We start from the raw sequence: 12,587 nt of genomic DNA on the forward strand, positions 1-12,587 counted from the left end.
TTAATAATATCACACGTCCTTAATAAATTTACAAAAATTTTAATAATAGGTTTTCTAGGATCTCTTTTCCTCCTGTCTGAAAATTCAACTCTTTGCAAGTAAAAGATATTCATTTTTACTAATTCATAAAGGATATAATACTAAATAAATCTGTATTTGTCATCTGCAATACCATTTTACCTTTAAATACCAGTATTTGCCAAGATACGCTAGAATTATTAGAAAAAATGACTTTCCATCAAGTCTTTAAAATGAACATACCTGATTGACTAATGAAAAAGCAAACATCATCTCGAAAGACTGGCGTGTTTCTATCTAGGAAGTCACTGGCTAGTTCTACCATCACCGGCAACTCAGTCAGTTCCTCAAGAACCTGACGTGTCTACAGAAAAAAGGTGATATAATCATACAACTTGCCTTCGGATACTTTTTTCTACTGGGCTTCTTTGGACTTAATATATAGCTTTACTTTTTCTGATTATAAAAATGATACATACATACAATTTGAAAATACAAATAATACAGATTAAAGCATAAAAAATAAAACCCTACTACTCAAGAAATAAGCACTGTTAACATTTTAGAACAAGTCTCTTTAGACAACTACCAATGCACACATTCTTATAAGCAAATACATCCACACATAAAACATTTTGAGAAGCAGAAAAAGCACTGTTCTGAGTCAGCTTATGGGTTATCTCTAAAATTCCTAATCTTTAAAATGAAAATTCATCAAAAACAAAGTAGAGATTTCAAATGAGACAACAGATGTAGAAATATTCAGTGAAAAACTAAACACTTTTAAAAATGCAATGTATGTATATATACATAGTATCATTTTCCAAAAAAGTCAACGCATTTTAGAAATCATATTTTAAGAAAGCACACTATTTTCAAATTTTGCGATATTGAAGAGGGATGGTAGAGTGTCATATATGTCTCTATTCAAAGGGCACCTTAATTCCTTTTACTCAATTTCCATTCTAATTAAATACCTTTACTCTAAATATCAGAAATTTTTTTTCGAAAAATAGAAAATACAAATGTTCAGGCAGAAAAACTCCACAGATGTGAATAGGTGTAGTGATTCTTTAACCCTAACACTGGAGATGCCCTAACCCGAGGGCCCTCCACCAGCCTCTGCAAGCAAGGGTTCTGCCTACCTCTCACCTCATCTCTATGTTCCTCCTCCACAGCAATAAAGGTTGTAAAGATGACCCTATTCCACAGCCCTTCAACTTTTTCTTATCCACAAATTAAAACAGAATTGTTTTGTTGTATTTTGGTTTCCCAATAACTTTGGTTTGGCACTTTTCAGCAATATTTTAACACCATGAACATAAAGTCCTCAAAAATGAAATGCTTTTGCCTGTAATCCTAGTGACTCGGAGACTGAAGCAGGAGGATCATAACTTCAAAGACAGCCTCAGGAACTTACTGAGGCCCTAAGCAACTTACTGAGATTTAGTGAGACTATGCCTCAAAATAAAAAATAAAAAAGGGCTAGGGACATAGCTCAGTGGTTAAGTGCCCCTGGGCTCAATCCACAGTTCCAACAAAAAAGATATGCTTCACTATTTTCCACTGATGTATTTTCCTCATTAACTATATATAAGTTATTGACATTAAAATGCTAGAGTTTTTGAAGATGGTGGAATAGAGGAGGTCGTGCTCCTGACTTCTCAGTGGCCTGAAACCAAGAAAGTAAACAGGCAGCTTCTCCACAAGGTGAGTGAACAAAAAAAAGTGGTGGGGGAATTCAGTGGAATTTAAAATTGAACATTCAAAGCAGACCCGGCACACAGGAGGATGGATATAATAAAATAAGTAAAAAATCCCCAATGGCACAGATGCTGCTGCAACAGTCCAGAAGCACCAACCAGAGTAGTCCCTCCAAGCATAGTGGAGGGATAAGGGAATTAAAGGAACCTGCATTTGGGGGAGGCCCAAGGCACGTCTATGTATAGAGTGTTTAGAGATCAAGGACTTTGCCCAAAAAACCTGAAAGAGCTACAGGATATCTGTGTGAAGGGGAAAAAAGCCACGATCTCTCCATCTCTCCAAGAAGGAACCATTTTGCAGCAGCAGTGCTGGGGCCCAGCAACTGAGGAAGCCAATTCATGGTAAACCCAAGTTTGGCCCAAAATATAAGCCCAGTAAACACACACTGCATGACACCGAATGTGCTTAAGTGACCAGGAGAAAAGCAAACGTGAAGAGAGGTTTACACAAGAGACAGCTGGGAACGGATACCCACCCAGCTCTACCCTCCTCGCGCTCCAATCTGACTGCTCGCAGGAGATAGCTGCAACTCGAGAGAGACACATCCAGCCAGGAACTCAGAAGGGTGGGGGATGGGAGTGACTGTCTGCAGACTGAACCCCAGACCAGGAAACATGGGGTCCATGGGTGAGGTAGGGTACTAAGAATTGGCTCCCCCACCACACAAGTGGAACCCTGGGGTAAAGTCTTCCAGCATGAATCAGCAAATACTGGGCACTAGAGGTGTGCTGATGTAAAATCTCCAGACCAACTGGCATTTAGTGAAGAGCCCGGAGTCCGACTAAGCCTAAACCCTGCCTCCAGGAACCACCTACGGGATTCTCTCTCTCCCTCCAGCAGTCCAGAGGGTGAAGCATCACACTCCAGAAGACCTGCCGAGGAGAGACGCTGAGAATATACTGAAATCCAGTGGAAAGAATTCCTTAACTTTTCATCAAGATATTTTTTTCCTATTCCTTTTTTTTTTAATTATTTTACTCTCTTTAATTGTGACCTTGATGGTACATAGACATTTATACATTTTCATATTTGTTTTTTCTCATTTCTAGCATTTTTGAAGCCAGGTTTATTTTTATGGATTAGTTTTTGTGAACTAGGATGTTTGATTAGTATATTTTAGTTTTATTTTGTATTCTTTTATTTTTATTTTCAATTTTTATTAATTTTTTACTTTATATTTTTTTCTCCTACCTCTTTCCCTTAATTCTCTTTTCTTCTGCTAACAGTCAATCTCTATTGATCTTCCTTTCACTCTTCCTTTAATCTTTTACTTCTGTCTTCTCTCCTCCTCCCTCACAGACATCACATCCTATATCACTTTTCTCCCTGTTCACCATTTGAAATTGTAAACCCTTTTGCAAACTTGCTGTGTTTATTTTCTGTGATAGCTGATCAAATCATTTCTATTTATTGTGATAATTAACACTGTAGATGTCATAGTAGGAACTATTTGGTTAAAAGCATATATTGCTTGCATTGGTTGTTATTATTATATGTCTCTTTGTCTCGCCCTAAACAGTAAGGTAATGAAAATCTTCAGGGACCCCTATAGGTTCACAGGGTAGAAACTCTATAGCCTCAGATCCATACTGTTAGATGGGTAGACACACAAATAACATGAAAAAGTAAGGGAACAAATCGCCCCAAACCAACCAAGATACTCCAATAACAGAATCCATCAATACTATATTGGAAGAAATGTCAAAGAAGGAGTTTAGAATATATACAGATAAACTGGTCTGCAAAATAATAGACGGTTTATGGAATGAAATAAGAGAGAAAATACGGTGAAAGATCACTTGAATAAAGAGGCAGATATTCTGAAAAGAAACCATGCAGAAATCGTTGAAATGAAGGAAACAATAAACCAGATTAAAAATTCAACAGAAAGCATCACCAACAGACTAGACCACTTGGAAGACAGAACCTCAGGCAATGAAGACAAAATATGTAATCTTGAAAACAGAGTTGACCATGGAAAGAAGATGTTAAGAAACTATGAACAGAATTTCCAAGAATTACGGGATAACATGAAAAGACCAAATTTAAGATTTACCAGTATACATAAAGGTGCAGAGATACAAACCAAAGAGGAATGCAAAATCTTTTAAATGAAATAACATCAGAAAATTTCCCAAACCCAAAGAATAAAATGGAAAATCAAATACAAGAGGCTTATAGGGCCCCAAATGTGCAAAATTACAACAGACCCACATCAAGGCACATTATAATGAAAATGCCTATATACAAAGTAAGGATAGAATTTTAAAGGCTGTGAGAGAAAAATATCAGATTACTTATAGCGGGAAACCAATTTGGATCTATATTTCTCAACCCAGACCTTCAATGTTAGGAGGTCCTGGAATAACATATATCAAGCTCTGAAAGAAAATGAATTCCAACCAAGAATCCTATATCCAGCAAAATTAAGCTTCAGATTTGAAGATGAAATAAAATTCCACCATGATAAACAAACTAAATGAATTTCAACTAGAAAGCCTGCACTACAGAATATTCTCAACAAAATAAATATTCCATACACTAAAGGAATAGCCAATCAAAGGAGAAACTAATTCAAATTAAAAACTAGAAATAAACCAAAATGACCAGGAACACAAATCATATCTCAATAATAACCTTCAACATTAATGGCTGAAACTCATCAATCAAGAGACACGGGCTGGCAGAGTGGATTAAAAAACAAGACCCAGCAATATGCTGTCTCCAAAAGACTCACCTCATACACAAGGTGAAAAGATGGGAAAAAACATATTGTTTATATGGATCTCATAAACAAGCAGGGGTTTCCATGCTCATATCAGATCAAGTAGACTTCAAGCCAAAGTTAATCAAAAGGGACAAAGAACATTTCATACTGCTTAAGAGAATTATACAAGACATTACAATCATAAATATACATGCCCCAACCAATGGAGCATCTATGTACATCAAACAAACCCTTCTCAGTTTAAAAAGCAAATAGAGCACAACACAATAATACCGAGTGACTTTAACACACCTCTCTCACTACTGGATAGAGCCTCCAAACAAAAACCAAAGAAACCACAAAACTAAATAATATAATCAATAATTTAGACTTAACAAGCATACATAGATTACTTCATTCATCAATGAGCAAATATACTTTATTCTCAGTAGCATTCAAATCCTTCTCTAAAATAGACCATATCTTATGCCACAAAGCAACTCTTAGCAAATACAAAAATATAGAGATAACCTGCATTCTATCAAATCATAATGGAATGAAATTAGAGATCAACAAAAGAAGAAAAAGTAAAAGCTATTCTCATGCCTGAAAACTAAATAACACACTACTGAATGAGGAATGGAAAGACGAAATCAGAGATGAAATTAAAAAAAATACATAGAGGTAAATGAGAATAGTGATATAACATATCAAATAATCTGTAGGACACTATGAAGGCAGTGACAAGAGGAAAGTTCATTGCATTGAACTCATTCATTAAAAGAATAGAAAGTCAACAAATAAATGAACTAACATTACATCTCAAGGCCCTAAAAAAAGAACAAATCAATACCAAAAGCAGAAGACAGGAAATAATTAAAATCACAGCTGAAACTAATGAAATTGAAATAAACAATCCCCAAAATTGACAAAACAGAAAGTTGGTTCTTTGAAAAAAACAAAATTGATAAACCCTTAGCCATGCTAATGGAGAGAAAACTTAAATTACTAAAATTTGTGGTAAAAAGGAAATATCACAACAGACACTTCTGAAATACAGAAGATAATCAGAAACTATTTTGAACATTTCTACTCCAATAAAATAGAAAATCTTGAAGACAGCAACAAATTTCTAGAGATATATGACTTTCAATTAGGAGGACATACAGATCAATCTCAAGCACTAAAATAGAAGATGCCATCAAAAGCCTACCAACTAAGAAAAGCTCAGCTGAGTTCTACAAGACATACAAAGAAGAATTAACACCAATACTTCTAAATTATTTCATGAACCAGAAAAGAAGGGAACTCTTCCAAACTCATTCTATGAAGTTAGTACCACCCTGACACCAAAACCAAACAAAGACACATCAAGGAAAGAAAACTTCAGATTAATATCCCTGATGAACACAAATGCAAAAATTCTCAATAAAATTCTGGCAAATCACATACAAAAACATATTAAAAAGATAGTGCACCACAATCAAGTGGGATGCAAATTTTAAATTTTAAATAAAAAATAAATTTAAAAACTTTAAAAATGCTAAATGTTTTCCCTTTAAATATAAAACAAACTTTCCCATTTTACAATATAAATGTTACATTGGAATTAACTTCTTCAAAGAGACCCTGTCTCAAAAATAAAAAAATATACATATGTAAAAAAAACAAAATTTTGAAAAGCATGCTATACTTAGAATGATTTAAGGGTAGTTGGGAATCAATCTTAATAGCAGAAATCAAATATAAGGATCTTCTGTACATGAGTAGTATATAATCTGTCTCATTTATGAAGAATCTACATGTAGATCTGATTTAGTGGACTAAAAGACCATCACATTCTGTAATTTCTACACTGAAATCCAATAAACATCTTTCATATAGAATTTTAACTTCTAAAATACCAATTTAAAGAACAAAGTCTGATCAAAAGCAGACTTCCTTTCTTCACAGAAATGGTCCATGAAGTAAACTTCTGCTGAGGTTCACATGTTACCAGTCACCTGTCTGGGGCAAGTGAGCAATGCCAAGCAAAATCCAGTGACTGCTCTTATATAAATAGGCAGGATCCCAAGGCCACAAGCCTGGAATGGTGCACAAACGCACCCCTTTTGGTCTTTCATGAAGTCAGTTTCAGGTAGTCCCTCTGATATTTAAATAGCTGCCTACAGCAAATCTTTCATTGATAAATAAATAATTGATAAATAAATAATTCAAGAAGCTTTTAAAATCCCCTAAATCTTCCTGAAATTTGTCATGAAAAACATGAAAAAAAAAAAAAAAAAAAAAAAAACACAGACTTTTACATGGTGTTAGTAGAGATACTACTGGTCTGCAGATATCCTCTGATATCTAACATCACATATTGAGAATTTTAAAAGGCCACTTACTGCTACACCAGCATGGTAACTTGTTCCACAAGCAATAAGAATCAAACGCCGACACCTCTGTATCTCCTTAATGTGATCCTTCAAACCACCCAAATTCACTGAAATAAAAGTTTGAGAACATAATTATTTAGGAAAGAATCACATGAAACCACTTTTTATGAGTGTCTACTGCCAACATGAGAAATAACATTGCTGTTTCAAAGAATTAATATTTCTTTTAGGGAGCACAGTTCTCCATAGTTATGAAAAGGACACTAATAGGTCACAACCTAATTGTCCCCTGAACACTAACCATACCTACCACCCACTTCCAAGGGCACACAATTACAGTACTTATTGCATTCTACTTTGTTTAATCATTTTTACATTTTACCCTTTGGAGTAAAAGTTATCTTAAAGGCAAAGGGACATAAACAACAGAGAGGCAGATACTGAAGGCTGGAGGTGGGGAAGAGCTGATAATGAAAGGGCACAAAAATTTATGGAGTGATGGGAATGTGCCACATCTTGATTTTACAGAAGTCAGGATTATAACTATCCTGCAGGTGTTGGTCAAAAAACTCAGAATATTTTCAGGAGGCTAAAGCAGGAGGACCACTTGAGTCAAACAGCTCAAGATCAGCCCAGGCAGCACTGTGAGATCCCATCTCAAAACAAATTTTTAAAACAGAATTTTTTATTAAGAATTATGAATTTTATTATATCTAATTATAATTCAATAAACCTGCCTAGAAGAAAATTATCTTTATTATGTTTATATCCCCTGCCCTGTGCCCAGAATAGTGCTCAGTATACAACATAAACCTACTCTCAGTCTTTGCCATCTCATTAAAAGCCACTGCCATCCACTCAACTACTCCAGTTCAAATGTCAGTGTTATCCTTGATTGCTCCTACCCTCCCCCATGTCCAGCTTCAACAGTCCCTGTATGCAATCCCACAAGACCAGCATCTCCCCTGGAAGAAAACATTTCCTTGATTCTCTCTTCTATTCTTGACCTCCTGGAGTCTGCCTTCCACACATGATCAAAATAATCTTGTAGAGATCCTTTAAAAACATCTGATCTTGAAACCTTCTAATGGAGTCTGTCCTGTTTCTTTTTCTGTCTCTATAGTTACTGATGTGCTATTCTTTACATGTCTTCTCTATGGATCCTTCTCTACAGACTAGTAGTCTACCTGGGAAAAATACTCAGCCAACATTCATTTGATTACTCAACTCCGACCTCTAAGCACTCACCACATGAATATCCTGGTCAAGGCCCTGAGTGGCCAGCAGAGCTCTAGACTCACACAACTCAGGGCTTGGCTGAGGAAGAAACATGTACGTCCTCGTGAGCATCATTCTCCTATGTTGTCACACCCTGCACCTGCTCTCTTCATCTGCCCACCCTTTTTTCCACCTTAGTTGTACTAATCAAACTAAGGTATATGTTTTACTTTTTGGGTTTTTTTAAAATGATTTTATATTCTCCTTTTTAAATTTCAATAGTGAGAGAGGGTGTTATATCCTTCTATTTAAAAGAAATCAAAAAAGTGAAAAACAAAACAACAAAAAGCATAATTGGCTTCCCAATTAACTTAGAATCTAATCCAAACTCCTTATGGCTTTCAAGTCCCCCATGGCCTGCAGCCTGCTTCACTCTGACCTTATTTTCTAGCACTTCCCCTCACCAAGGTCCTGCCAGGCAGACTGGCCTACTCACTGTTCCTGCACTAAGCCAAGCCTGCTCAAATTAACTGTGCCTACAGTTTTTTCCACAGACCCCAGCATGTAGTACAAAGATTTGAGAAGAAAGGAAACATATGGTTCAAGGTTGGATCAAGGTATGCAAAGGCAAATCAGAAGATTCAGTATAAAAGCAGAGACTGGTAGTGTGGGTGGTGACCACGACAAGGAGGTAAGATGATGAGATTGGCTGGCCATCAAGTTTCCTCAAAATAAGTCCTAGCAAATTCCCTCATAGCTGAGAGGGCTTAGTTCGGGAAGGAGTTCCCCAAGATCCAAATTGATGATGCCTTGAAGAAGCCTAATTCTGGCAACATAGCCATGAATAGGCCTAGTGGTCAGGGGCGGAGTTACAGAGTACTTGAGAACAACAAGGAATACATGGAGGATAATCTTGCTCCATGAATGCTGAGCAATGTGACCTTTGGCAAGACATTTAAACTGAAAAGGTCTTGATTTCCACAGGTATCCTGTTTATATTATAGAACTTTTATGCACATTAATAGAGATAACAGAGCTTTTCAAAACCATGAACTTCTCAGGACTGAGGGTACAGTTCAGTGTTAGAGCATGTGCTTAGCACGTTCAAGGTCTGGGATCAGTTGTGAGAGAGGACAATACAATAAACTTTTCAGTTTGTTTCATCCTCTTTCCTTACATGACAATATTTTTTCCTAATTTTAATTCCATAAATACCACGTGGTATTTACTGCTACTCTCCCAGTTCTTCCAGTTCAACCACCTTCAACAACCCCTTCCTTCACACAGGTAAGTGTAGGTCCTGGTTTATACTGCCCTGTTTCTTTGGTGGTCCCCACTTCCCTCTCCTTTCCCTGTACCCCAGACAGGACAATACTCTGACAACTGCAGTTCAGCCTCTCACTCCTTCAGGGAACACTGGAGAGTGGTACCTAGCCATCTTAAGAAAGCACAGTTAGCACCACAATTGGCTCCTCAGTCGTTGACAGTTCTGCGATTTCTACAAAAAGTGTTACCCCAACAAGTCCCCACATTAGAATGCATTCAAGGCCCCTACAGAAGTTCCTCTCCCCTTCCTTCCTAGACTTTTTACTTTTCTTCTTTTTCTGGGAAACAAACTAAACTACAAACTATTTCATAAATATCTTCCTCATTCTTTTTACACAAGCTCCCCTTAGCTAATACTCTTCTATCATCCCCAACAATCTTCACTAATAAAAACTTCCAATTTCTTGAAAACCCACTCCTTCTTACTTCTTGAAGACTTCCCTAATCCCAAAGCCCCTTTCCACAGACTCATTCTCTACTTTCCCTAAATTCAGCATTAAACTTAAAGCATATGAACATTAAAATGAGTTTCTAATGTCAGGTATCCTATCCTATTTTGCCTTACTTAAAAAAGTTAATTATATATTCATCCCCCCTTCTAGATTATTAGAACCTCAAGGGCAAGACTGTATCAGATATCACTTTCTTATGGTTCACTCCAATCTATGAGTTTGAGACTGACAGTCTATGGCCAAAGACACATGTATGGGTCTGTTACACATGATCTAGAGAGAAATTCCACAAATAAGACTAATGTTGAGTTCTGACCTCTACCTTTAATGTGTAGGAAGGTACAGGTTATACCATGTGGTATCAGAATCAACTGAAATCTCTGGGGAAGTTTACACCTTTATTTACTTATAACTGGAAAGAGAAAACTTAGCCTGGATATATATGTGTAAGTTTCCCAGTAAGTGGACCAGATCTTGTTCTTAGAATCTGGTGCCAAGGATAGTGCCCACAACTCTCCTTGACAGTCACAGCAGGTTCCCACTACATAAACTTTGACATTTTAACTATTTTAAAGCAAACAGTTAGTAGCACTAACTACATTCATTGTTGTGCAGTTATCACTACCATTCATCTCCAGTTTTTCACCATTCCAAACTAAAACTGTATCCATTAAACAATAACTTGGGGCTGGAGATATAGCTCAGTTGGTAGAGTGCTTGCCTCATATGCACAAGGCCCTGGGTTCAATCCCCAGCAACACACACACACACACACACACACACGCACAAAAAAAAAAAAAAAAAAAAAAAAAAAACTCACCTTCAGTTACCCTTCCCCCAGCACCTGGCAACCATTAATCTACTTTTTGTCCCTATGAATCTTACTATTCTAGATACCTCATATAAGCAGACTCATACACTGAAGAGCTAACCATCCATGATGGTTAAAGGCCATATTTTTTTCCCAAGGTTACAAAGGACAAAAAACATTCAGGTGGCTAATGGGACCCATACACACATACAAGAGACTTTAATACAATAATGTCCTATGTCATTACCAGTATAGTCATCAAAGTTGACTCTTCCTCTCATAGTGTTCACAACAGACTCCGGCTGCTCAAAAATTTCCTTCTGCATGAATGAACTGAAGTTTCCTAAATCATAGAAATTATATAGTTAAAACAAAAATTAATAAGTCCAATAAGAAATTTGTATACAACTATCTCCTTTAATATAATCTTGCTAATAAAATGAAAACAATATTCATATATGACTGTCTAAACAGTAACAGAAAACAATATTCATATATGACTAACAGACTGTAGGCATATATTTTACTCTGTGGAAAAAAAATGAATAAGTAAGGAAAGTCTTATTTACCTCATACAGTTTGAGCAAAAAAGGGAAATAAGATAACCTAATTTTTAGTCAGTCTAGGTTCAAATCGTGATTTTATCCTTTACTATCTCAACTAGGGAAATTCCTTAATCTATAAAATAAGAATAGCAGTTACTCTGTTGTATAGATTGTGGTACAGATTAATATAGTGAGGAACATGACATATAGCAGTCATGCAATAAATGTTAGCTTTTATTCCTACAACCAATCAGAAAGGAGAATAAAAATAAAAAAATAATAATCACAACAGTTACCAATAGCAAACATTACACAGAATGCACTGTGTCAAGCACTATAACTTTTTTTGTGTGTGTGTGGTGCTGTGGATTGAACCCACAACCTTGTGCTTGCAAGGCAAGCACTCTACCAACTGAGCTATATCCCCAGCCTTCAAAATAACCTTAATGAGGTAGGTTCTATTAAAACCATTTTATATATGAAAAAACTGAAGCATAGGGAGAATATGGAAAGAGAAAGAACATCTTAAATATACGATATCTTAAAAATATCAGGCACTATTAATCAATCTCTTTTTTATAATGTTAGAAACGGCAAACCATAAATTAGTTTGAAAAACTACTGTAAGAACTACAGATAATTTCTTTAAGGAATCATCCCTTTTCCTGGAACTGTCCCTTCATTAAACATATAGAAGATACCAATAGCAATATAGTTAAATTCATTGGCAGGACAAGAGGTAGAATGTCTCCTTTCTTTAAGGACACCAAGCTATAACATGCCAAAAACATTCACCCTTCATGATCTGCTGGAGTTCCATCTGGAGGGTTTGCACAGCTCTCGCAGGATGATCTCCTGCAGTACGTTTAATTCGATGGATAGAAAGACGGCCATCCACTACTGCTGCAACATCATCATCTTCTAGAAAGATTACCCGATTGGTATGTTCAATAACAGCACTAGAAAACATTCAGGGAGATATAAATGTCAATAACCAAGGATAATTATTATAAACAAAACTATCATTTAAGCACAAACTCCAGGGTGGGATACGACTCAGTGATACACCACTTGCCTAGCATATGAAAGGCCCTTGGTTCAATCGCCAGCACTTCAAAATAAATAAATAAATACTCCATCATTTTGCAATACTTCTGTTAACTTTCTAGTTATCCATGCTATACCTTACAGGGCAATGTTGATGGGGTGGGGAGGATCATTGTGGACAAAAAATAAAGAAACTGCTTTGCAAGCTAACCAAATTAGGTTACATCAGAAGGCATGGTTATTTCCTCTTCTTTCTATCCATTAACAAATTTTACAATTTTACAAACCACTGCAGCATCCTGACTAGTTTATCCACAT

At 36.2% G+C, this 12,587-nt stretch overlaps 1 protein-coding gene across 3 annotated transcripts in view; it reads right to left on the minus strand.

Moving 5' to 3' along the window:
* The window catches only part of GFPT1 (glutamine--fructose-6-phosphate transaminase 1), a 57,383-nt gene that overhangs the window by 14,385 nt on the left and 30,411 nt on the right, over positions 1-12,587 (minus strand). For all 3 annotated transcript variants that reach the window (XM_079110832.1, XM_079110831.1, XM_079110833.1), the window contains 4 exons: positions 12,018-12,181; positions 10,925-11,020; positions 6,880-6,977; positions 262-382 (listed from right to left, as the gene is read on the minus strand). In XM_079110832.1, coding sequence (XP_078966958.1) covers positions 262-382; positions 6,880-6,977; positions 10,925-11,020; positions 12,018-12,181 — 479 coding nt within the window. The remainder of the gene's footprint in view (positions 1-261; positions 383-6,879; positions 6,978-10,924; positions 11,021-12,017; positions 12,182-12,587) is intronic.

Source organism: Sciurus vulgaris (assembly GCF_902686455.1).
Source record: "Sciurus vulgaris genome assembly, chromosome: 14".
Taxonomy (NCBI): Eukaryota; Metazoa; Chordata; class Mammalia; order Rodentia; family Sciuridae; genus Sciurus; species Sciurus vulgaris.